At 46.0% G+C, this 26,945-nt stretch overlaps 1 protein-coding gene across 9 annotated transcripts in view; it reads left to right on the forward strand.

The window, feature by feature from the left end:
• The window catches only part of IQSEC1 (IQ motif and Sec7 domain ArfGEF 1), a 280,971-nt gene that overhangs the window by 65,127 nt on the left and 188,899 nt on the right, over positions 1-26,945 (forward strand). The window contains exon 1 of one of the 9 annotated variants that reach the window (XM_068201464.1): positions 18,955-19,090. The exons of the other annotated variants lie outside the window; for them this stretch is intronic. Coding sequence (XP_068057565.1) covers positions 19,074-19,090 — 17 coding nt within the window. The 5' untranslated portion in view covers positions 18,955-19,073. Of the gene's footprint in view, positions 1-18,954; positions 19,091-26,945 lie in introns of those variants that run through there. 9 annotated transcript variants of the gene reach the window in all.

A 26,945-nucleotide genomic window follows, 5' to 3' on the forward strand; every position in this document is an offset into this window, starting at 1 on the left:
CCACTTTATGTGCTTTAAACTGCCTTAGAAACAACTTCAGAAACTGGCTAAAAACCAAGCCAAAATTTATTTATTTGAAGTGTCTTATTCTCCCTATTTCTCATTAGATGTAAACATTAGGTAAAAATGTACCATCTTCCAAGTGTCTGTGGAGGCTCAGATGGCCACTTGCAAGCAGCTCTGGGTATCTGCAGCCGAGACATTAGCCTAAAACCAAAGGGATTTGTATGTGCCTGAGAAAATCTCTTCAGAAACAAATCCTTGGGATCATCATATGAAGGCCTAGGAGTGTGCAGCTTTAGCTGGGTGAGAGATGCTTAACGTATATATGTAAAATATGTTCTATATGTTATTAGATAATAAATTAATGTCTGTTTATTGCTGAGTTGGTATAGCATTTTATAAAATGCCTCTTCCCCCTTGCTGTACCCTGGCTAGAAGCTCGTTGTCCCTTTTCAGTCCCTGTTCCTGTGATTAGTTATGAGGGATCATCTGGATGTGCAGGCTGAAACCCTGCCCTGACTGCTCTTCTCTGTGTTTGAAATGGTCTCTGATTTTTCTGATGGTTTGTTTTTAGAAATACCCAGCACCTGTGCTAGGGCAGGAGCCCAGCTTGTTCTTTCAATCCGGTTTTGTCACGTCTGCCTGTGTTAAAAGCACTCCGGGCTGCTCACTGTCAGTTCTCCTTGGGTGACTGTGGGTGGTTTTTGGGGAAGCAGGGGTGCTTTGGAGGTACAGCAGAATGATTTATCACCAGAATTGTGCAGGGCTTTCTGTTTGTTTTGAGAAATAAGCTGGAGTATGATGCAAGCCCTTCTTCTCTGATGTGGCTCAAGTTACTGGGTCAGTACTGCTTTGAGGATTTCAGAAACCTGTCCCAGGGGTCTGCAAGAGCTGCTGGCAGCTCACAGATCTGTCCCCATCACTGCCTGATTTCCTTCTGGTCTTACTTAAGGCTGGAGGTGCAGCTCCTCCATCCCTCTTCCCCACGCCTCCAGTGCTGACTTTGCTGGGGGATCGGTTTCTCCTGTGCCCTCCCTAACTGGCTGTCACAAAACACCCAGGGGTGACTCCTCAGGCCCCTCATTAGATTAAAACACCTCCAGAGATGGATGCAGTCCCTTTCCCCTTGCCAGCCCGTTTCAGGGTGCTGCTTGCACTCAGGCTCAGCTGGGCATGGAGTGCCTGTACTGAGCTGCTGGGAGGAAGCTGTGGCTGAAGTTTATCCTGGTGTTGATCCAGTGTCCTAATTCGTGCTGGGCTTCTTGGGGTGGGCTGTGCAGGGCCAGGAGCTGGACTCCTTGTGGGTCCTTTCCAGGATATCCCGTGGTCCTACATTCTGTAATTCCATCCTTTTGCTGGGGGTGAGCCGTGGGAAGGGACAACATCAGTGAAGGTTGTGGTGGGCACAGATGGGGCAGGGCAGGGAATATCACTTTCTTCTTTTCCTAGGGAATGTGTTTGGATAAAGAGTTCCATTCCCTATTAAAGGTTGTGGGATTTCTGCCACATAAATGATTGCTCTGAGCTTTTTCTTCCTCCTTGGCATGTTTATGACACTGGCTGCAGGCTTGTGTTGCACTGTGCCATGCAGTGGTTTATACAGAAAAAAAAAAAAAAAAAAAAAAGAAGCAAGTTCCCAATAAATAGAACTGAAAATATTTTTAGAAGCTTGCTGCTTGATCAAATACCACAGCCCATGTTCTTCAGCACCTTCTGATGAATAATGAAACAATGCCTTGGAAAGGGGGTTATCCAGCACTGGAATCTGCTCCTGTTTCCCTGGCTCTTGTGTGATAGTTGCTAATTAATAACAACAAATTTTGAAGCTGGCAGTTGTGAGATTTTAGAGATCTGGAATGAATATTAAGCACTTACATTCAGAAATCATTAAATAAGCATTTCTTGCTGAGGAGCTGTTTCCTGAGTCGTAATCCCAGACTGGTTTGGGATCAAAGCTCATCTCCTTGCAACCCTTCTGCTATGGGCAGGGACTCCTTCCCTAGCCCAGGTTGCTCAGGGCACAGAGGTGCATTTGAGGTTTTTGTAGATTATTTTAATGCAGAGAGCTCGTTCTGATTTTCCATTGAGTGAGAAATACTTGTTGTGAAAGTGCCTTTGCAGCCCTCAGTGGGGTGGGTTTGGGAAAACCTCCCTTAATGTGTGTCCTGCCAGGAGCTGGGCTGGCTCTGGAAGCAGAGTTGAGCTATCTCTGAGTCATTTTCCATTTGCATTGCTTACAGTGCTTATTAAACCCCAGCTCTCTAGTGTAAGTGGGTAATAATGGCTTTAGTTAACGAGGACTTGTTTGTGAATAATTAATTCCCATCTCAGAATCCCAGAGATCCCTGTTAAGTCGATAATGATGATGCTGCTGGTTGGTGTCCTGTTACATAACTGGATTTGGGAGGGGGAAATGTATTTTTACCTTGGGAAGGGCCTGGCTCAGTGCAAGTTCCTGCTTGTAGAAACACAGATCTGCTGCTTTGAAAAGTGCAATCTGAAAACGTCATGACAGAGCAGGTCCCACTTTGAAATGCTGAGTAGATGGGGGGAACTGATGCTGGAATATGTGAAGTGGCTTTTTGGTGTCATTTTGTACAAGGGCTGTACCAGCCCTTTCCCCCTGCTTTGCCCCATTTTCTGCAGAGTGGAAGGAATTGCTGTTGTAGCCATGGGAGGTGGGCTGGGATTTGGGAATGATCTGGGTGGGATGTCCTGGCGTTAGAGGGTCGGATGGTTTTGATGCTTTAGACAATTCCGTACAGAGCTGCATGAATAACATATTTTTATTTCCACTCATTAAGATTCCTAATCTGTCTCAAAAAAATTCTTTTTTCTTTAATTTTCATGTGGTGGGAATATTGATGTGTTGGGGAGGGGGTTTTAGCACCATTTATTTTATTTTTCTTTTCAAGAAATTGTGATACTGAAGCTGAGCATGGTGCATGAAGATCCCCAAAGTTGCTGTACTTTGTGTAGAAAATAAAAGTTATTAGTCATGTGGACCAGCTAGTAAACAGTAGAAGGAAAACTTTAAATCTTAATGTTATCACTTTCATTATAAATACAAGAATGCTGGTAATAATGCTTTAGATTATATCTAAAGGTCCTATTTTTTGAAGTGAAGGAACAGCTGTAATTCTATAGGAAAAGCTGTTACCTGAAATGTGTTTACTGTACTTCCAATAAGATTAAGAAAATGAAAGTATGCCAGAAATTGTGTAAGCAAACTAATACTCAAAATTCAGATGTCTTCAATAACCTTTCAGTCTCCTTGTTGCCTTTGTTTAAGTCATATTTTTAATCAATAAAACCTGGGTAAACACTTCTAATATGGTTTGCAGGACTCTTTCCACAGCATATAACAGTAAAAAATGTGGCCAACACCTAAATCTGCACTATAGCTAAGAAATAAGCTTAGAAGTAATTTTCTTTCTGATGGAGATGCAATTTCCATGTCCATTCACAGGCTGCTGTCTGCTGAAATTTCCTTTTCTTTCTGGGAATACAAGAGAATCAGTGTTGCCCTTGGCAAATGCCTCCCTTATTTGCTAGTTTTTACCTGTCCAGGTGGGCCTGCTCTACCTCCTGCTTTTTGCAGAGCTGTTCAGACGTGTGCAGTGGACTTGAATTTACAGCAAAATATTCCTGTCCATGTAGACATTCTGCACACAAACTGTGGGTTTACCCCAAGGCCAAGGTCAGAGACCACATGAGTGGTCTTCTGTTGGGTTTGGAGGAGCTCATGGGGTCTGGAAGTGCTGATTTAACTGTTCCAGATCATCCCCTCCCAGTCCTGGCTGGGCTGAGCTCTCCTGCAAGGAGGGAGCTGCTCACTGAGGAGCCCTTGGGAGAGCTGATGGATTATTTAATGCAGTCCTGGTTACTTGAAATGCATTGATCTTTAAAAACACTGTGTCATCACAAAAGTGAGCTCCATGAGGTAGCTGTGCCTGTAGCTGAGTTTGTGAGGTGGAAATGCACTGAGGGAGGCTCGGGAGGACTTGCTGCTCATTTTGGAAATGAGTAGTTAATTGCTAGTGTGGCAAAAACTTCAGTCAGGCCATGAGGCAAGAAGGGTTTTGTCTTCTACTGTGTGTCTTCTAACACACGAATTAATATGTGAAACACTGCATGTCTTTGTCTTTGATGGAGTTTTTCAAGCACTGCTGCGAGATTGTGCAACTGAGATGTGAGACGGAATAGTATAAAAGTGGAATTAGGCCAAGCATCTCCTGCCTCACGAGACAAACACTGGAGGAGGGCAAAGCTGCCATGCTCCTGAAGGATTTGATTTCCTTAGGCTTCTGAGAAAGCCAAATCCAAGAAGGTATTGAAATATCTGAGGGCTGGTTTGCTCAAGCAGGTGTGGACTTACACTGAGATTACTCCACAGACGTGTCTGAGATGAGTGAAGTTCCAACCTGGCAGTGGTCCTTAAAAACCAGTACCTGAGAGTCCTTGCCAGGGAAACAGGGCTGGTGTCCCCAGCAAGGAGAAGAGAAAGTGCCATAAGTGGCATTTTCTCCTTTTTGAGCCTTTAAAATGTGTTATCAAAGCTGTCTGCTCTGCAGGAAGCCTGCTGTGTCAAATTGGCTGAGCCCTGGCAAGTGCTGGAGTTCAAGGCAGGATCTGAGAGTGCAGGGGCAGCCCTGAGTGCCTGGGCAGTGCAGTAGGAAGGCAGAATTCTGCTTGGCAGAAAACAGGCTCTTCATGTGCCAGGAAATTGTTCTGTTCTCCTTCCTCCTCATCCCCCTCCTTCAAATTAATACTGTAACAGGGATAAAAAAGCTTCTGACTTAGGTTCTTTTTTTGCTTTGTTGGTGGGTTGGTTTTGTGTGGGCTTTTTGGTTTTATTTTTTAATTAGAAAAAGCAGCAAAACCCTGATGGCTGAGTTTGGTGTGATCTGGGTGGCACGAGCATCTTTGCCTTTCTGACAGATTCCCTGGAGATTCTGAGTCCTGTGCCAGCAGCACAGTCCACAGTGGGGATGCTACTGAGCATCCCTACTCAGCTGTGCCACTGCTCCCCTCCAGAAGTCCTGCAATGTCATAAAACCCCCTTCAGTCACTTGAAACACAAAACTGTAGTCACTGGAAGTAATTTTTCTGTTTCCTCTATAGAATGATTTGGTTTGATTTTTATTTTTTGCTGCTTTTGCTTTAATTGTGTAGCTCAGCTCACCTTGCCAGGCTCCTCTTGCCCCCAGCAGCAGCTGCTCCCTGTGGCACCATGCACTTGCCATTAAGGTCTGTAGGAGATTTCTCATTGACTTGCTGGAAACTGGATGAGGCTCTTAAATTCTGCATGAGCAGTCTGCTGCCTGCCTGAGTGAGGGATTCTTCACCTGGTGGGGATGGAAGGGATGTTTTAAAGGCTCTTATTCCAGTTTGCAGCCCAGCACCACAAATGGCTCCTGTTCCCATTTGGCTTTGCACGATCCCGTTGGGGCACTGGAGTTTGATGTGGCCAAAGTGGTGCACAGCATTCCTGGGCTGGGCTGTCAGCTCCCATGGCCATGGGGAGGATGCTCTGGGATGGGACCCTAATAAAACCCTTGATATTATTATCACTGCTTTTAATGAAGGGATGGGACCACTGTTGGAACAATTTATAGCTCAGATAAACATCAGTCTCAGAGGCTGTGAGATTTTAGAGGAGCGAGCATTCAGCCGTAGCTCAGGAGTAGTCACAAGTTCTTTGTTACAAGGCAATACAGAATTTTCTAACCCAATGAATTGATACTACAAGGTCTATTTTGCTTTTCTAACCTATCACCTTTACTTAATTTTGCTGCACTGTGGATACTTTAATCTAATGGGCTTTGTCTCACATCTACACATACACTTTTATTATAACTTTTAAATTCTTAGCTTATTCTGTACTATTACATTACTACACTGTAAACCCTCCACCATCTTCTCAGTGCAGTTTCTCACTTACTTAAGGCATATTCTTACTTACAACTATAGAAACATAAGTTTATGATTTTTCTGCTGAATGTCTGTGTATTGTATTTTTACACCAATCCAAGCTTCTTCCAAGGCTGCAGATCAAACCCTCCCGTATCTGTGGGAGTTTCTGTTTTTTCTGGTTTCCACACCCTTGAAGGGGAAATGACCCTTCAGCTGTGTGGTTGCTGGGTCCTGTCTCCCAAGGTGCAGCAGCTGGACTCTGGCTGTTCTACCCACGGGTGCCTCTGGAAAGGGGCTGAGCCCAGGAAGGCAGCCCTGAAAAACTCCAGCAGCCTTGCAGGGTTTGTGTCTGAGGCAGAGACATCCCACAGCATGCGAGCCAGCCTTTCCCAGGATTGAGGGGCAGGTCAGCTGCTCTGCTCAGGTGCTGCTCTGTTCCTTGTAGCAAACCTCCTCGCAGGGATGTTCTCCATCCTCCTCGGGGCTGTCTCACCACTTTCTGAAGATGCCAAGTCTCTCAGAACAGGTCTCATGGCACGTTCTGCACTCCCCTGGGATTTGCCCTCTGAGGATGGGTGGTGTGGTAGCATTCCCCTGAGGAAAGCCATGGTGTGCTGGGGCTGCTCTGCAGCTCCAGAGCTCTGGGAGTCTGTTCTGACACAGAACTGAGGTGCAGGAGGACAGAGGACCATGGAAGTGGTTCATCTCCCATGGGGAATGAACCAAACCCAGCTAAAGAGCAAGACAGAGATGCAGGAAGAGCTGGAGGCAGTGCCCATGGAATGGTTTGGGTGGGAAGGGACCTCAAAGCTCATCCAGTGCCACCCCTGCCCTGGGCAGGGACACCTTCCACTGTCCCAGGCTGCTCCAAGCCCTGTCCAGCCTGGCCTTGGGCACTGCCAGGGATCCAGGGGCAGCCACAGCTGCTCTGGGAATCTCTGCCAGGGCTTCCACCCCTTGCAGTGGTGCATTTATGGCTACGAATTCTGCAATAGCAGTAGTGATAAACTATGGTTTGGGGTTGCTCTTTTTTCAAAAGGGCAGAATGAATTAAAAACTTGTCAACTACACAAGGCTCCAGAATCTCTGTGAAGGAGCAGGAGCTGATTGCAGCAATGCTGGGTTTGTACCCTGTGGTTTGTAGCCCTGTTGCCTGCTCTGCTCAAAATGATGATTATAAAGTACAGCTCTTGAAATCACACCATTCTGTTCCATTAGTCATCATTTTTTGCACTGAATATCATTCAAATATTTGCTCTCTTAGCTGATACTTTCCTCTGAGAAGTTTAATTGTCTAGAAAACAACCTAAGTACATATTTAAGGAAACCAGTCTGTATTTATGCATTAAGGTTTCAGCTGCTGCAGCACTTTTCCTCACATTTAGGCATGTTTGGAGTAGAAATGGTCTCTATAGCTAAAAAATCCACAGCAAATGGACTCAGTGATGTTGAATGGTGGCACAAACTGATATTTCACCTACTATTTGTGGTGCTTGAAAAGCTGTTCCAGGCATGGTTAATGCTCCAGGCTGGGCTTGTTAGCACAGGGCTGAGGGGTGATGGGGTGCTAATGAGTGACCTGCTGTGTGTGCAGCACAATGTGGACATTACCACCTGCTCATGGCATTAAAATGAGGCTTGACCTTTATTATAATACAGATTTGAATAGTACAACATTGAAACTACTCTGAGCTCCAAGGAATTCTGCAGAGAACACGTTCTCCCTCCCTGAGACACGGCTTTAATAGGCTTCAAGACTCCAGCAAGAGAGAGACTTGGCAACCAAATTATTTCCCTGTCTCATATCCAGCCATGGGGAAGGTTGTGCAGAATGACCCAGCAACCCTGGAAGCTGCTGTTGTACAGCTGAGAATGTAAAGGATGTGACTGAGAGAAGCTGGTTGTAAAAGCAGCAAAGGTGAAGTTTTATGGAGATGGTATTTAGATGTAGGCAGGGCAAAACCCTGTGTAGGGTTCAGCAGGACATGGCTTTTCTTGGTCCTCCTGTGCAAAATAGGTTTTATTTCTGGGTAGCTCAATCTTAATGCACAAAAATAATGTTCCTGTAACTACATAAAATGGGTAACACTTGGGACTGAAGGCAGAAATTACAAAAAAAAACCCCATATTTTTCTCTTCTGTGTTAAATTTAACTATTCCTGGTCTTTGCAAAGGCTTCATTGATCTTTGCAGAGGATGAGATACAAAATTCACCATTGATCTTCTGGTATTGTGCAATTCTCAACTGCCTGGATGCTTCTTAATTAAATACAGAAATTGTCTTTAATTCTCGTAAATTGTTCTGTGCTGCTGCTGTCAGGGGTAGAGCAGCTCCTAAATTTTTCTTATGGTGAATTAATGGCCTGATATCCAGGAGCCAAGTGTTGTAAATCCCACTGCCATGAATCTTCCATCCATCCAGAGGAGGAGCTGCCGAGCTCAGAGGATCTGAAGGATTTTGAGAAGCTCTGGCACTGGGTATGAGTTATTTTCAGATTACAGGGGCTTGGAGCTCCAGAGCCATTCAGTTTTTACTGCTTTTCTTTAGTCCTGTGCACCACTGCCCAAACTCAATATATGGAAATTTTAATTTTGAGCCTGAAAAATGGGTAGACAAAAACCCAGCAATCTAAATGCAAAAAATCAGTAGGGTAGTTTTAGGATGAAGAAAAACATTGAGATACCAAACTCATGCAAGGTAGGAGAAGCATTTTTTGCTCTGCTTTTGGCTGATATCACATATAGCAAAAATCCCTAAGGACTTTTGCTGCAGCTCTTGTCCAGCAACATGCAGCTTCATCCACCTGCTGCTTATAACTGGGATTAGCTTTGCAATAACCTGGAATGTTACTGGGAGGAGTCTCCCTCTCTCCCATCCTTCAACAAAGGCAAAACAAAGAAAAGAATTTAATATTTAATTTTTTACTTGCTGTTGTAACTTAAGGATTAAAAGAAAAATGATGTTAAAAAATCAGTGAAATTTTCCCAGGAATGCTTTTTCTTACATATTCACAGACATTTAAAATATGAGGGAAAGTTAAAGTTTTGCTCATGGGAAATATTCCAGGTGTAGTCGTGGAAAAGCTGTGTTTCTCCTGTCTCTGTCACATCTTCCTGTGTTTCCTCAGAGCCACCTGAGCACTGTGAATGTGGGTTTGTAGATAGTCTATCACTGAAATAAGAAAAACATTCCTCCCTCTGGATGCAGCAGTCTGTAGTGCTGGGAAGTGCAAGACTTGTGATGGAGAGACCAGCCAGGATATTTTCCTTAGTGAGTGAGGATTGTTTGATTGAGTCCCTGTGCCCTGGAGTGTCTGTATTAAATTAGAGGATGGAATTTCCAATTTTGCCACTGTTAGGCAGGATCAGCTTTGTGGACTTGCATGGACATTGCTACATCTGTTGAAATAAGTGTGTGTGGGGCTTGAATGGCTTTGCTGAATTAGTTCTGCTTTCATGGGAGCAATTCCTGAGCCACTGGGACCAGGATGTGGCCACTGTGCTAAATAAACACTGATCTGCCTGGATGTGATTTTGAGATTGCTCCCAAGGGGAGTGAGACTCCTTCAGGTGTCCTGAGACTGTTGGAAGCCACGGGGATCACCGGGGTATGTTTTGGGTTCTTCTGAGCAGTATTAACAGCAACACGGGTCACGGTCCAGGTAAAGCCTCAGACCTCCAAGGACCTTCTGCTTTTCAGCTTCAAAATTATATTTCTATGTAGTAAGTTAGAGGAATGGTGCCACAGCTCACCAGTGTGTGAGGCAGAAGTGGGGCTGTGATTCCAAGGAAATCCTGCATTCCTGGTGTGATCCGTGAGGAAAATGCTTGTGGTGCTGTGAGATCAGTGATCCTTGGATCAGCTGACTGGGACAAGGGTTTGTGTGGCAGGACCAGCCAGTCCTGCTGGGGTCTGACCTGTTTGTGAAAGGCTGCTGAGAGCAACCTTGAGGTTGGAGCACAATATTTGTCTCTCTGGGATACAACTGAGCCGAACAAACAGCAGCAATCTGATTTCCAAGGAATACTCCTCCTGGCCAAGAGCACGCCTGGCATCCTGCTCCTGCTGGGAGAGCTCCTGTGTGAAACTGGGGAGAAGGAGCTGGGATTGCTGCAGGGTGGGAAGGGAATTCCCTCAGTAGAGCTGTGTCAAGCTGAGTGTCTCCAGGACGGGGCAGGAGCTGCTGCATCTCTGGTGCATTCCAGGGCTTTTTTTTCCCTGTGCCAGGAGGATTTGAGGCTGGATGTGGGCACAGGGGCTGTCACTGCAATGGTTCAGCCTTAAAAAACTGCTGCTTCACCTCACAGAGGCTTTAAACTCTCCCCTCTCCATTTTGCACAGTGAGGAAGATGCAATTCTGTGGTTTTCCTGGATTAACCCCAAAAGTCATGTCCCCTTTCCCAGGCTGTCTTTTGTGAGTGTCTCATGAGCACTTCCCACTGGTGACCAAACCCTTGGCTCCTGGGAGTGGGCTGAGGTTGGAGTGGCCTTCTCTTTATTGGCAGAGAGCTGTGTGATGGACACCTTTGCCCCCTGTATCCTCCCAATTCCTCTGAAAAGTCCTTTTTCCAAGGGCCCCTTCAGTGCTGCTCTGGGATAAAGCTCCTTAAAGGAGGTGTTTCCTCCCAGCCTGGTTCTGCTGGCAGCCCTCTCCAAATGGGAACAACTTCTGGGGAAGGGGGGGCAGCTGCTGCCTCAGTGCAAACCATGAGGAATATTTATTCTTCCTGAGAGGGAACAGGAAGGGATATTTAGTGTCCCTGGGCTGTGGGTCAGCGATGCTCACTGGGGTCTGGGAGCCATCCCATCAGTCGGGGCTGTTCACTGTGCACAGGGCAGGAGGGAGGCTCTGGGTGGGTCCCACCACTCCTGTGGCTGCTTCCCGAGGAGCTGCCCGTGGTTCCTGTGCTGGGATGAGCCCCCGTGGCAGAGCACGCAGTGACGCTGGCAGAGGTTCTGCTCATTAATTTCCATCTTTAGTAATGAGAGAGCAGATCAGGAAGAGTCATTAGGCTCTGAGCACGTATTCACAGGAGGCTTAGTGGATTAAGTGTGTGTGGAAGGAAGAGCTCAGTGAGCTGAATCCAGCAGGGGCTGAGAGCTGCTCCTGGGCTGGGCTGGCAGCACCCGGAGCTGTCCAGCCTGGGACAGGACCCTGCTTCCCAATGGCCTGAGTCCTGGAGCTGTCCTGGTGTGCAGCTGCAGCAGGTGCTTTATTCATGCTGCTCGAACTCCTCACCACTGATGACTCTTCACTGGACTATATATATATGTGTGTGTATATATATATGTATATGTATATCTATCTATATCTATATATCTATATATGTGTATATATATGTATATGTGTATATATATATATATATATATATTACAGAATATCCTGAAGTGGAAGGGACCCACAAGTGCCGCCCTGATTGTTTAAGATTTTCTAAAGCCTTCTGAGTTAACACTCTTGTAGCAAAGTTTCTCACACACTTTCTGTAAATAACTTTTTGTTTTGCATTCCTTCATAGAGGTGGAGACATGTGATGGACTGGTAATTTGTCCAGTGTCTTTGGAGAGGTGGCACTTTCACCCTCCAATCCACTGTCACCTTTGGAAAACTATAAATGCTGGAGTCAGGAAAAATAAACTAGTCTTTTTACCGTGACAATAGCAGCGGCTGGCGTTGTGCTTTCTTGTGTCCTATGGTGGCACACAAGGATGATCAAGTCCAAGCCCTGGCCCTGCACAAACCAATGGAAATTTTATCTTGGCTTCAAACCAGTGGGACAGCTCCACAAAGAGAATTGTGTTCACAGCTCACAGCCATGTTTTTCACGTTGCAGCTGAAGCTCCTTGGCCTAGCAGCTCTGTGTTTCTGCAAGGCCAAGGACCCTGATGTGACCCAGCAGGAAGGAATGCTTTGGAGTTGTTGGGGTTTCAGTTTCTAGCACTGGAGCCCAGGGTAAGGGAAGTGTTCTGGTGCAGTATCCTGGAATGGATTATCTTGGATTTTGTGACCCTGCAGCAGGGGTCTTTGTCAGAGCTCACAAAGAAAACCCAAACTACAGGAAAAGCAGAATCACAGAGGGCTTTTCCAGCCTTAATGGTTCTAGGATAGAGTCCAGCCATTCCCCCAGCACTGCCAAGGCCACCACTGACCCTTGTCCCCAGGTGCCACATCCACATGGCTTTGGACACTTCCAGGGACAGGGATTCCACCCTGCCCTGGGAGTTCCAGCAAGGTGAGGAGTGTTGAGCCTTTGCAGCCTGTTGTCACAACTCTGTGCTGCTGCACCCACTCGTCCCCTGCCACCAGGGCTGCAGCTCAGCCTGTTCTCCTGGGTTTCAGATATTTTTTACCAGGGTCTTTCTGTTTCTTTGCTGCAGGATATGTCTGCACACATTTCTGCCTCTTTTCCAAGCAGTTTTAGCTTTAGAGGCCTGAAAATGGGTCAGGTCGCAGCTGTGCCACAAAGTATCTAAAGCCTCTGGTATTACAATGTGGTCACAGTATTTATTTACTTTTTAGCAATGCTGGCAAAAATACAGATATTTTCTGCAAAATTAGGTGCATGAAGATTTCATGCAAACACATAATTCCTGTGCATGTTTAAATCCCTTGGGGAGCTGAGACCCTCACCCTGACTTGGTCCTGCAGTCCCAAATTCTGTGGCTCATTTCAAAACCAGGAGGGATTTAGTGCAGGGGAATGAGCCATGCCCTATCTTCATGGTCCACTGCATAAATCAGGCCTTGGAGAAGGTTCAGCAGAGACCCAGATCCACTGGGCTGAAACTGTCTGAGAATTTCCATCAGGGGACAGTGAATATTTTAAAAAATATAATACCTTGAAATAATCCTGCGAGTGCTTTGCTACCAGCACTGTGGACCTCTCTCTGTGCGTTGTAGCTGGCTTTATAAACACTGCTGTACTTGGCTGTATAAAACTGGGGGAAGTTTTCCCCATCTTACCAGGGAGGAGGAATCCAGGGAAATGATTCTGGGATCCTTTGTGGCACACAGGGAAGCAGAGATTGGCATCAGTTCAGGATGCCCAAGTTTCAACATAGGAAAGAAGTGCTTGGCTCTGGAAGCCCATGAGTCTTCCTTTCTAGTTTTCTTTGCTAAACCCATATTTAATCTCAAAGTCACAGCAATCTGTATTTTTTCCCTCAAGACTTATGCCAGAACATTTCCTCCAGGTAAGGATCAGGAGCACAGGTTACACTGAAAATTGCAGTTTTGCCTAAAAGCAGCATAAATTGAAATACATACTCAATTTAGACTTCTAAAACTGTGCCCCAGCATCATCCTCACCCCTTTTTACTTGGAAAAAGAAGTTTGGGAAGAAGAAAACTTTGAGCATATCTGGATAATTTTTGTCTGAAATAAACTGCTTCAAATAAAGCTGTTGTCCTTTTGCAGAAAGATCAGAACTCTTTTGATAGAGACAAAAGCCTGCCCCTGATTAATTTTGTTCTGTCACCAGAGTGTTTGTTAACCCTGGTCACCTCCATCTCTCTTATAGCATGAAGTGCTGTTATTTCTCAGAAAACACTCAGGAAGGATTGAATGTTCTTCAGTTTACAGGAAGCTGCAAAGAGGTTCAAAGAAAATGTCTTGTCTGGTGTTCAAGAGGAAGGGTTTCATCCCATAAATAGCTAAATCAGAGAGAGGGTGATGCTGTGGTGGCAGGTTGGAGATGAAGGTTTGATTTCCACTGTAATAAGACCTGCCAGGGTAACCTCCCATAAATACAAAGCTTATAATAGCTCAGCATGCAGTGATTTAATAGCATAGTAATTAGAGCATTTATTAATCTGGAGATGTTTCAATTTTGATTGTACTTTACAAACAAAGACTTTTCTTTACAATAAGACTTTTGTGAAACAAGACTTTTCTTTCTTTTTGCCTTCTTTGCAGTGAAGGCAATGTTCTCCTTATGCTGCCAGGAGAATGCAGCATGTGAGAATGACACCAGAGGAATGGGCAGGGACTGATCCCAGGAATTCCCCCTGCACAGGAGGCAGAACTTCTGTCCTGAACAGAGCCCAGAGAGCCTGTGGGGTCTCCTCCCTAGGGATGTTCCAGAGCTGTCTGCACACAATGCTCTGTGCCCTGTGCTCTGGGATGGCCCTGCTGGGGCAGGGAGGTGGCACCAGCTGCCCACTGTGCTCCCTTCAGCCTGACCAGTGCTGGGATTCTGCGAGGTAGCTTGTCTGTGAAATTCCTTTGTTCCAGGTGCCCTGGGGAGGAGTAGGATTCCTTTCAGCTCCCCAGGAAGTTCCTCAGAGCTGGAACCAGACTTAGGAGTGTGTGCACGGTGAGCACCCAGTTCATGTCACCTCCTCAGGGCAGCATGGGGCGGAAACTGAACTACAGCCCTCATTGCAAATCCTGTACCAATTATCAGCAGCATTCCCCACTCCTGTCCTTGTCACTTGCTGGTATTTTGAATGAAAAAGACAAAACATAGAAAGATTTGCATGTTCATCATTATGGGTGTCAGGCGTGACAAGTTCAACAGCTGCTCTGGAATGTGCAGCTGAAAAAAGGAGGGGTTTGTAGTGTCAGATATTTTGGGTTTTCATTTACCAACGTAGGTAAGGTAGAGGCTGAGCACGATAAATAATTGAGCTTTCCTCATATAAATATAACAGCTGTGAGTGTTTGTTTGGAATATCATAGAGAGCTGCAGAATATATATCAGAGGGAGAGGATCCCCAGTGGGATTAATCAAAATTCTGTTTACAGAGTAGTGACTTAGGTTGGAAATGTGTGTAAGTGGGACGAGTATCGTGCTCTAAGTCTGTCTTAAGTGTTTAATACAATTATACTTTTACCGTGCTTTGTGTTATTACTGTATTATCCAGGTCCCTCTGGTTCTGAGGCAGCAGACAGAATCCTTCCTCTGCCCTGGAGAATTCCAGCTGGACCAGGGCAGCAGGAGAGGCTGGGACCCCCCTGCCACCCCCAGGCAGGGACATGGGGCTGTGCAGCCTTTAGATGAGCTGAGCATGGCAAGTGCTGGCTGCTGTAATAGGCTGAGCTCCCCTACTCAGACCCAGTTATTTATTGGTTTGTATTTCAAATTAGTGCAAGTCTTCTCTGCCTGACTCTAATTGGAAGATGCCCGAGGGTATGGAAGCTGAAACCATGTCAGCTTGGTCTGACACCAGCTGTAACAATTTCCTCAGGAATAACCCCACATTTCAAGTGGGTGCTGCCTACCAAGAAAGCAGCAGGTAATAGGTGTCATCACAGAAGGATTCAGAGCAAGGCATAGTTTAGGATCCATAGATCTGTTGCATGAATTAAGCAAAGTTCATATTTTTGGCAGCTCTTTGAAATACGATTAGATTAGAAAACGTCTGAGGAATAGTTGGACAACAGCCTGCAGTCAAATAAAACAATCTTTCTGCATTACTGATCTCCAAAATGCTCCAAAGAATAAAAGAAGGGGTGTTTAGCTATTAGAATTAAAATTTTGTCTTGGTATAAAGCCACATAAAGAGCAAGTGAAGGATTTTCAGTGAGTGTGGTTTTTTGAAGCAGAATTGCCATTTCCAGTGGCTGAGCCCTTGAAGAATTCCAGCTTTTTGTGATGACACCCAGCTCGTGTTCCTTCTGCCATTTCCATACCAAATGCCATTGCTGGGCTGCAGTGCCTGCAGTTCCAGAAAGAGAATTGCTGCTGGAATTGTCATCCCACAGGCTTTACCTAACACTAAAGCACACAGGTAGATTTTTTTTTCCTCTGCCAAACATTGAGGGTACTGACAGCTGGGATGGAGGTACAGAAATGGTTTTAAAATGCCAAATTCTGTCATGCTGGAACATATCCCAGCTCTGAGTTACAAAGCAACATGGATTTATTGGTGGTCAAAAAGAGGTGGCACTAAAATTAGAATTAATTACCATGGATGCAGTTCAATAGTGAGCTTTGGCGTCAGTGCAGGAGAAGTTACTGGGAGAGAAGTGCTGGGGTGAAAACTGGGCACTGACACTGGGCACTGACACCTCCTCAGCTCCAAAACATATGCAGAGTCCAGTCCTGTGCTGGTTGCCAAGGGAAGAAAGTGACCTGCCATACTCTGTTACAGAACCAATTTCATAAAAGTCAGGGAAATAAGTAAGAAAATAACATGTAAAAAAAAGGAAAATTTTAAACCCCACTGTTCAAGTGATGTGATAGAGCTGAAAAAAATAAGCCATCCAAGAAACTTGAATAAGTTTGAAAAAGGCTTTCAAATCATCCAGCTCATCTCAGCCCATCTTCTTTCCTAGAAGCATTTCTCTAACGAATACATTATTCCTGCCATTAGACTAATTTTCACTTTCTGGTTGGCCTGTGCCTCAACCCACTCAGAGAATAATGGGCTCCTCTGTAATCTGAATTCCAGCACTGAGCTTTAGCCCTGCCTGAGACAAATGTGGTTTGGGAATCTGCTCTCTATCTGTTACCTGGCAGTAGTGAGGTGGACTTGAAGAACAGGAGGCATAAATGTGAAGCATCTCAAGTCTCCAATATAAAATTCTTCCTCAAAGCCCCAGCCTGCTCTGTGCTGTCCAAAGGACACGTGCACATGGATCCCTTGGAAGTGAGGAGGTGGCTGTTGCACTTTCACTGAATCCAAGGAAAACTAACCCAAGGACAGGAGCTGCTCGGATGGAGCAGGGGCAGTGGGACAGGAGCTGCTCGGATGGAGCAGGGGCAGTGGGACAGGAGCTGCTCGGATGGAGGAGCGGCAGTGGGACAGGAGCTGCTTGGATGGTGGAGCGGCAGTGGGACAGGAGCTGCTCGGATGGAGGAGCGGCAGTGGGACAGGAGCTGCTCGGATGGTGGAGCGGCAGTGGGACAGGAGCTGCTCGGATGGGGCAGGGGCAGTGGGACAGGAGCTGCTCGGATGGGGCAGGGGCAGTGGGACAGGAGCTGCTCGGATGGAGCAGGGGCAGTGGGACAGGAGCTGCTCGGATGGGGCAGGGGCAGTGGGACAGGAGCTGCTCGGATGGAGCAGGGACAGTGGGACAGGAGCTGCTCGGATGGAGCAGGGACAGTGGGACAGGAGCTGCTCGGATGGAGGAGCGGCAGTGGGACAGGAGCTGCTCGGATGGAGGAGCGGCAGTGGGACAGGAGCTGCTCGGATGGGCCAGGGGCAGTGGGACAGGAGCTGCTCGGATGGGGCAGGGGCAGTGGGACAGGAGCTGCTCGGATGGAGCAGTGGCAGTTGGACAGGAGCTGCTCGGATGGAGCAGGGGCAGTTGGACAGGAGCTGCTCGGATGGAGCAGGGGCAGTGGGACAGGAGCTGCTCGGATGGGCCAGGGGCAGTGGGACAGGAGCTGCTCGGATGGAGGAGCGGCAGTGGGACAGGAGCTGCTCGGATGGGGCAGGGGCAGTGGGACAGGAGCTGCTCGGATGGGGCAGGGGCAGTGGGACAGGAGCTGCTCGGATGGAGGAGCGGCAGTGGGACAGGAGCTGCTCGGATGGGGCAGGGGCAGTTGGACAGGAGCTGCTCAGATGGAGCAGTGGCAGTGGGCCTGGGATTCCAGCAGGAGTCTGGCAAATCCAGACCCGACAGGTTCTGGGGCTGAGCCCAGCTCAGACCCGAGGCTTGGCCCCTCCTGCTGTGGGTTTTGATGGGTTATTCTCACTCCATTCCTGCTTCAAAGGGTTGGAGCATGAGCCACTGCATTGAATCCTGTTTGTTTCTGATGGATCATCACTGTCTCTCCTTCCTAATGGCTCCGCTGGGGAGTTGTGCTTCACCTTGAAGGACCATCATTCCTTTGTCTCTGCCTCCTCCTGTTTGTCACCTCCGAGGTGGCACCTGCACTTCTCCCTGACATCCAGGGGTGCCTCCCACAGGGCACATCAGACTTCGGCCCTACAAAATCAGGTGATCAAAGTTCGTTTGGGTTTTTTCCCCTTTGGTTTTCAGCTTCTACCAAAGAATTGTTCCTGCCAAGTCTGATTTTCACACGGTGGCAGCCTTGGTGGGTTTACAGGGTCAGATGAGCGTTGTCCATGTGCGGTGATGCCACAGGAACATGGGGATGGAGGCAGGGATACAGTGCAGCCCTGACCCTGAGTCAAAATAACCTCGCTGCTTGTGTCCCAGATCCAACTCTGCCTGTTCCAGTAGCTCCAGGTGTGGTCAGGCTGGATTCCACCCTTGCTGGAGAAGCTCCCTATGAGTGGGGACCCTGTCAGCCTATCATGGGGTCACTGAAGTTCCTCAGTTCTGCTACTGATGCCTTCCTAGAAAGGCCTCTGTTTAAAGTAACCTGTTACACAACACATGAAAGATCTGCTCCTTTTGACACGAAATTGCTTCGCCCTCATTCACAGAAGCTTATTTTCCAGTGAATCCCTTTTATTGATCTTCTTTCTCTTCTTCTGCTTAAGGCTGCTGTAGTCAGTGATTTTATTCTAAAGCTTAGATTACTTCTGAGAGTAGCTCAGTAACACAGTGTGATTCATCACATTAGAATATGGAAAGGCTGGAAGCCTCTCCTACTGTGTGTAATATGACAAGTACAAGTTTTAGATATGAAAAGGGCCTGGTAAACTCTGAATTTTGCTTTAGTGTTTTCAATGTAGCAATTAAAACATGCAGGGGTTTTGCCTTCCTGTGGATGCCATGGTGAAGCTGCCAAAGGCAAAGGGCTGTTTGTGGCTCTGGAGGAGCAACAGGAAATGCTGATCCCAGGCTGCCCCACGGGTAGATAGTCCAACTGGGCAGCCTGGTTTTAGTCTGCTCTTGCTGGAGTCAGTGGGGACACCCTGTGACCTGAACAGTGCCACGAGCCTGAGGCAGCAGTGTCCAGGTCACCTGGCTTCCCTTGGAGATCTGCTTGGCCAGCCTGGATCTGGGAAAATGGATGAACCAGAGCTCCCAAAGCAGCTGGGCAATCCCTGCCTGGCACCACTGGGGTATCATTGCATCTCGTGACTGTAGTTCAGTGTGACACAGCAGTGGTGGCAGCTGTCCCTTGTGTCACTGTCCCGGGCAAATCCCTGCTTTCCCAAAGCACTGCCTTGCAGCAGGGCTAACACGGAACTGTGCTGCTTTCTAGGGCAGGTGCAGGTCTGGAGCCTTCCCTCCTCCTCAAGATCCAGGGGTACCAGCTGGAAATGAGCAGCCAGTTGTGATACTGGGTTTCATGTGGGCATGGGGAAGGTCGAAAACATCAAGAAGAGGAAAAACTTATTTTATAAGAACTGATATAGTTTTGCCTCTCAGAGGCCTCAACAAATACATTTGATCATAAGAATAAACTTCATTTTCCTGGAATACTTTAAAATCCATTTTCCTGGAATACTTTAAAATCCAATCCATCCAAACTTCATTTTCCTGGAATACTTTAAAATCCATAAAATACTATTCTTTGAAAACATCACGGTTTTTAACTTTATAAAAGGATGGGGAAAACTCACTGCAGTTTGACCTGTACCGTCTCTTTTAAATTCTCTTGAATATTTCCAGATTTCTGAAGGTGTCTGTTAGCCTCTGAAGCTTTCCAGGACTCAAACTCCTGCTTTTCCCTTTTGCTGTCTCATGGTCTAAGATTATGTGCTTCTAATTCCTTGTCTGCTGTTGTAACAAGCAGCTCTGACTTCTCCTTTGCTTGGAAAACACACAGCTCTGTTTTGCTGTCACTAATCTTTGTGCAGTGGTTTGATCTGCCTGGGTTCTTCTCACCATGGCTTTCCCTGGGCAGGACCTGCCTTTCCCCTTTTACCTCCAGGCTGCAATCCTGTCTCTTCTGGAGGTGGTGTAAGATAAAACATTGCTCATCACTTTGCTCTTTTCCTGCCCTTTTGCACCCTGACTGACTCTTGCTGTTTCCCTGACTCTGCACAAGGTTAGGCGAAGATGACTCCACTTAAACCTGACTCTGGAGATCAGTGGTGCCTTACAGTGTGTGTATGTGAGTGCAGATCTATGAATAAATAATGTCAGATCACTGGTACTCAGATTCTTCTCCTGCTTTCCTCAAGATTGCAGCTTTTTAAGCCCTGTGGTTAGTAGACCTCAAGTTAATAAATAATTGGGGTCAACTGTGCATCAAATCAATGAAAAGACTGCAGTGACAGGGATCTAAAACTTGTCAACGATTGTAAGATTGCCATCTTCTGAAAAGTAGTTAACATTTAAAATTTCTGGAGATGGGTGGCAGCTGAGGGTGAGGGGTGCCTGGGTGTTTTTACCATTAATTGCTCACGACTCTTTCAGATTGTTTTGGAAAATACACCTGGTCCTGTTCACCTGCCTTCATTCACCAGTATGGACAGGACACAGATAACAACAAATGATTAAATTTCCAGTGCCTTCCCATTGATTATCTCCCATCTCAAGCCTTCCTGCTACATACTGCTCAGTTAATTTTCAGTGTAACTCCAAGATAAACACTCATGTGGTTGTTTCAGCTGTGCCTGTGAAAATGGAAGGAATTGTTGTATTGCTTCCAGGAATTTCTAAGGCTCTTGAAAGAGAAGTTGATGGGGGAAAAATGGACTGGAGAAAGCTATAGATCCCTTTAATGGAGAGCTGATAACACTGATGGAAAGCAGAGAGGGAGGTAGGAAAGACTCACAGTCTCTTTCCACAGAGGATGGGGCATTGAGATTTATGTTATTTTGTACACTTCAGGGAGAGTTTATTAAAGCTGAATTATTCAATTACAACAGGCTTGATTGAATGAACTGCTTTTTAAAGTGCAAATAACACCTTTGTTTTACATGGAGTATAAGATCAACAGCATTAATATTTATAGGAACTCGTTTTGTCTGAATGAAACTGGTTTCAAATACCACTGGTTGTCTGCTTTTAATATTAAAAAAAAATTCATCTCACCAGTATAATTTGATGAGGAAAAAACTTAGTTATCTGTGCAAGTGAGGTAACCTGGTTTATGGCTGATGGGAACAGTTCCCACCTGCCTTCTCTTTTGGGGTGTCTGCAATGGGGCTGGGTAAAATTGTCCCCTAAATTAATAAAAGCTTGTTCTTGGCACTGATCAGTTCAGGAACTGACTGTTGCAGCTGAGCACAGGGATCTGGTTTTATCACAAATTCCTGGAGTTGGGACCATTTAGAGTGAATACATGGTAATAACAGGGAACTCCTGATCAATATCCAGCAAGTCACAACCAATGAGTGGGGTTGCTTGGTTTTCAGATGATTTTGCCTTTATAGCAGGAATTTTAACCTACATGCCTTTAGCTGTAATTAGTTAATTGCCAGAAATTTAGCCAGAAGTTCTCTGAGTTTACAGTGCTTAAGGGGCTGACTCAGGAGTGTCAGCTTTGTGTCATGGTGTGGAAAATTCCCGAGGGCTGTAAGCATTTCAAGCCAGTGGCCAGGGATGGTTCCTGTCCCACCCCAGAGGAATTCCTCCTGCTGGTTTCCAGATGCCCTGGGGAGCTGTATCCTCCAGGCCTTGTTAGACTTCTGACTTTCCATCACTGCTGAGAGCCTGGCTGCTTTCTCTCAGATAACAGGGGAAAACTCCCTTCCAGTCCTGTAGCTGCTTTGGGGTTTTTAAATGTGCTTTTTTTTTTTCAAAGCAGGATTGAATTAAAAGCTGGGTTTTGTAGAACACCTAGGATGTTTGCCCAGCAATTTTGCCTTGAGTTTTGTCTAGGGAATTTTCTGAATATTCTCAGGCAGAGCTGATACCATTTTGTGAAGTTCTGAAAATCTCACAGTTTTGGAGCAGTTGCAAAGCAACTTGTTGCTGTGGTGATTGTAGAACCCTGGAATGGTTTGGGTTGGAAGGACCTTAAAGCCCATCCAGTGCCACCCCTGCCATGGCAGGGACACCTTCCACTGTCCCAGGCTGCTCCCAGCCCCAGTGTCCAACCTGGCCTTGGGCACTGCCAGGGATCCAGGGGCAGCCACAGCTGCTCTGGGCACCCTGTGCCAGGGCCTGCCCACCCTCCCAGGAAACAATTCCTGCCCAATATCCCATCCATCCCTGCCCTCTGTCAGAGTGAAGCCATCCCCCTTTTCCTGTCACGCCAGGCCCTTGTCCCAAGTCTCTGCCCGTCTTTCTTGTTGACTCCTTCAGGAACTGGAAGGTCACGATTAATTCATCCCCAATGAACCCAACCAGCCCCTTGCAGGCCCTTGGTCTTTAGTGCAGAGGTGTTGATGAGCTGCTGGGTTTGCAGAGCTCTCCACACTGAGTCCTGGCAGGAGTGTCCTCTCTTCCCAGGCCCTGCCCTGCACAAGGACCCAGCCTTTCCCCCAAGCTCAGCTAGTGAGGCTCAAATTTACATTGAATTTCCCCCAGAGCTCCCCATCCCCACCACTGCTGCGTCTTTCCCATGGATGTTTCCCTCTGCTATGTGTCAGGGCAGGATTAAGAGCTAAAGAAACCTGCTAATTACTTAGTGGGATCAGCATCTGCTAATGAGCTGGGGTGCAACAGTCCAGCACCGGTCTGTAACAAATCTGCCTGCAGATAATTTGCTCAGAGCAGATTTTTGTCTGGGTGAGCCAGATCCATGTTTCACTTGAAGCAGTCCCCTAATTAATGGCATTAACAGGGAGGGGTTTCACTTCCAGCAGGGAAAACCCCTCAGGTTCCTGTGCCTTGGCACAGGGCAGTGACTGCAGCCCTCCCCTGGACCAGTCTTAAAAGGGTTTGGGGCTTATCTGGAGAGAGAAGGAAATAAAAGATGGTGATGTGAAGGTCATCATTTGAACATTTTTGTTGGCACCTTGTCCCACTGACTGAGGTGGAGTGTGGGTCAACATCTTCCAGTTCTTGATCATGCCAGTAATGTCCAAAGAAAGAAACTGGAAAAATGTTTCTCTCGTGTTGATTTTTAAAAAGTTTGTCACCTTGATGCTTTAATATCAGCTTATTAAATGGTGTGGCAAAAACCTGATGGGGGTCATGTCTCCCACGCCTCCAGAGGACTGCTGGATTCCCAGAGCACTTAGATGATGGAAACTGGGCTCAAAGAGAAGTAGGAGGCCCACATGCTGTCCAAGCATTGTGAGAGCTATTATCCACCTAGCTGGTTACCAGCCAGGTCCAGAGAGAAGGCAGTAAAACCCTAATTTATAAGGAATATTCCTGTAGACAAGTGTAATTTGTAGCACTACATGAGCTGATTACAGTCACTGAAAATCTAAACAATGCAGGAACACTTGGCTTAAGAAAAGAAGCATTAAGAGCTTAATACTTCCAAGCTGTCAGAGTAGTGACCCAGGGAAAGCAGGGAAGGCAGTTGGAGTTTGGTCCGTATGGATTGGGAGCCACAGACCACAAAGTGGTGCTGCCTTAGCCATCTGAAGGCTGTGGGGATTTCTGTCCTGTGCTGTAACAGTTGGAGAACCCACTGCAAGCACTTGAGAAGGCAGCAAAAATCAGCACACGTTAAAAAAAAATAATGTAAATAATTAAAGCATGAAATTAAATGCCCTGATGCTTTGTTATTTCATGCCTAGTTAGGCTGAGCTTGTCATAATCTCTAAAAAGGCTTTTGAATTCTAATGTTAAATAGAAATTCAGGAATTTGTATGGCTATTATATCTCATATGCTAATATTTCTGTGTAGTTCACTGTTATATAAATTGGTATAAAGAAACTGATAATACAAAAGGTGAGTAATTAAAAGCTCAGATCTATATTTCTCTTACCCATGGAAATCTTTGCCAGAGGCAGCATTAGTATTTCAAGTCAATCACCTGTCCCAGCAGCACATTTGGAGAGCTGAGGATGCACTGAGCTGAGCTCTTTTATTTCTTAGTACAGGAAGATGGCCACACTCCAAAGGAATTGGCTGGAAAACAGCAGCATAAAAGAAATTTTCCTGGTTTTAGGTGAGTTTTTCCCCCAGTGAGCCATATCCAGCATGGTTTGGGGAAAAACATAAAATTGGAGAAAAACCTTGTGGTATCAGCCACGCTTCTCCCAGCACTTTCTAGTGTGTGATGTAAGGACGTGAAGGTCAGTGATCCCACACCTCTCAGATCTTTTACAAGCAATTACAATTTGTATTCTCGTGTGTAAAACCTCTCTCTCTCTGGGCAGAAACACATCTTACTGCAGGGCTCACCCTGCCTTTGAAAGGTTCTGTGGGAGCAGTGATCCTATCTGGCTTACACACTGGTATCTCTTTCTTTCCGTTGTATATATAGGTGGGGAGATGAAATTCTGAGTTCCTAGAGATCAGTAAAAACAGCAAAACCCCAAGAGGGCTGGGAGGGGCTTTGAGGCACTGTGATGCTTTTGGGAAAAGATGGTACAAAGTAATTTCTTTTTGATGTAATTTTATCTTTTGCTGTCTCATTATGATGGATGTTGAGCTGGGTCAGAAGCCCAAACTTCCCACAACTGTACCCAATGGAGTGGTGAAGATTTCTATCCAATTAAATTCCTTGTTCTTTCTCTTTGCTTATTGCTCCTCTCAGTGTCATTCCAGGAACCTCTACATATTTGAGGCATGTCAAAACCACAAGTTTAAGTTATGTACACCATAGGTCAGTTCTCGTTCAGTTTGCTTTCCATCTTTTATCTCTCTGCACAGAAAACCCTCTAAGGAATATTCATATTGTCTAACTTGGCATTAAAATAAACACTTCAGCTTCATTACTTTCACACACTCGATTTAAATACTTGAAGTGACTGATGAATTGTAAATTATGTTCAGCTGCACAGAAGCTTTACTGAAATTATATAGAACTGGGGATTGGGTCAATGGCATTAACTAAAGCCATTTATTGGTCAAGACATGGTGTTTTATGGAAAACATTAATGTAAAAGGGAACTGACAGCTTTAGATGATCCAGCACACATATTCCTGTGGCAGAACCCTGGGAGGTCCTGCTGCCAGAGCACGAGTGAATGCTCATTACAAATTTCAGTGAATGAGTGTTTTCTGCTGCTCACCACAGCTGCAGAGTGTCTGAGGGCAGTGCCGAGGCTGGCAATAGATTGAGGCTCCTTTTCCAAAGAAAGGAAACAAGGCATGGCTCACTCAGATTGTTTCATATCCATTAACTCCAGCTGAGCACTACGTGTGAAGTCCCATTTCCCTGTTCCCTGCTCCTGGCTGGAGCTCACAAGGGTTGTTCCCAGTGCCAGGGCTGTCTTAGAACTTCAAACTGCCCCCTGTCCATCCAATCCTTACTTACCTCTGCCAATTCATACCTATTTCTGCTAATGAAATGATGCTTTTTCACTGCAGTAGCCTTTTCTCTGTCCTGGGAAACAATTTTTTAAAAACAGCACTGATAAATTTTATGGCCATTAGAAGTAAGTGAGTGAAGATGAAGATGGACACTTGATATATGTGTAGTTGACACATTTGATACATGAAGTTTTGCTGCATTTCAGGACATTGTAGCTGCATTCAACAACTTATTACCTCAAGGAGTTGAAGTTCATCACTCTTTACAACACTTTTTTAAGCCTCTGAAATGCATCAAGGGCACCACAGTAGTGGCTTATTGTGCTGTGAAAAGGGATCGATTTTTATAATGCAGTTACAGCAATTGGGGTGTCTCAAGGCAGCTCTCAGCACTCTATTACAGTCACACATTGGAGAGTTTGGGTTTTGGAGGCTTTAAAAAACAAAATAACCCAACCCAGAAAACCCCTACAAAATGAAAAAAAAACAAAAAACACTCCAAACCAAACCCCAAACAAATCATCCTGGCTGACAAAATTTGGTGGTCTCGATGTATGGACTGTTCTTCCATAAGGAAAAGGCAGCATAAGGGTTGGTTTGCAGAGCTTAATCAGGAATTGGACCAACACTGCAGCTCTTGGCATCCATCAGGTCAAAAACTGGCTCTGCTGCTCTTCTTTATTTTAATAAGTTTGAACAGTTTCCTTTGGATCTCCCACAGCTGGTTCTGATCTTAGGTTTACTGATGGAGTCCTGTAGTTGTATGAATTTTGAAAAAATTTCATCTTTAAACCTCAAAAATCCCCTGAATTTCTGGGTGTTTTCATAAATACTCAAGTACTTTGCCTTAATTTCCTCAGTTGTTTTTTTTTTTTTTTTTTTTTTTTTCTCATGGCACTTTCAAGCAGAATTTTCTGCTGAATGGACCTAAAAGTTTCCCAAGCATAGTACATGAAACCATCACTCAGACCTTACTGTTTCTGAAGCAATGTTTTGATATACCCACTTTTGCCATGCTAAAAACGTTTTTGGGTGTCTGAGAAGGCCCAAACTGGCCTGGAAAATGATGAGAGATGAATGAATGTGCTCAGTTCATCTGTGTTGGCTTTCTGGGTTTGTCCTACCTGACCACAAGGAGCTTGTTGGATGTGGTGCTTGAAAAATTTTGAGTTTTAAAACAGATACTGTTGCTCGTTCCCTGCTGGTTTCTGATGAATGGGAAGAATAATTTCCTTGTGTTTCTCTGGGCATTGGTGAGAGCTTCAAATTACCAGAAGGGCTTAGAGGAGTGCTGGGGTAGCGACTTGGGGTAACTTCCAGAAGGTTTTGTGTCAAGTTAACTAAAATTTGGGTTCGGAAGCTGTTGGTGGATGGTTTCTGGCGCCTTGTCGGGAGGAAGGATGCGGTGCTGCCCTGCTGGGTGGATTTTGTCACTCGTGTCGTGCCGCAGGATGTGCCCGTGCCGTGCGTCCGGCTGGAAATGAGCAGGAGGAGCTGAATGGATCTCGCTTCATTTCCAGGAGGTTTTGTGTCAAGCTAACTAAAATTTGGGTTCGGAAGCTGTTGGTGGATGGTCTCTGGTCATGCGGTCAGGAGAAATGCTGGAGTGCTGGGACAGCGACCTGGGATAACTTCCAGAAGGTTTTTGTGTCAAGTTAACTAAAATTTGGGTTCGGAAGCTGTTGGTGGATGGTCTCTGGCGCCTGGTCGGGAGGAAGGATGCGGTGCTGCCCTGCTGGGTGGATTTTGTCACTCGTGTCGCGCCGTGGGATGTGCCCGTGCCGTGCGTCCAGCTGGAAATGAGCAGGAGGAGCTGAATGGATCTTGCTTTCCTTTCCAGAAGGTTTTGTGTCAAGCTAACTAAAATTTGGGTTCGGAAGCTGTTGG

The sequence above is a fragment of the Anomalospiza imberbis genome, chromosome 11, assembly GCF_031753505.1.
Source record: "Anomalospiza imberbis isolate Cuckoo-Finch-1a 21T00152 chromosome 11, ASM3175350v1, whole genome shotgun sequence".
NCBI lineage: Eukaryota > Metazoa > Chordata > Aves > Passeriformes > Viduidae > Anomalospiza > Anomalospiza imberbis.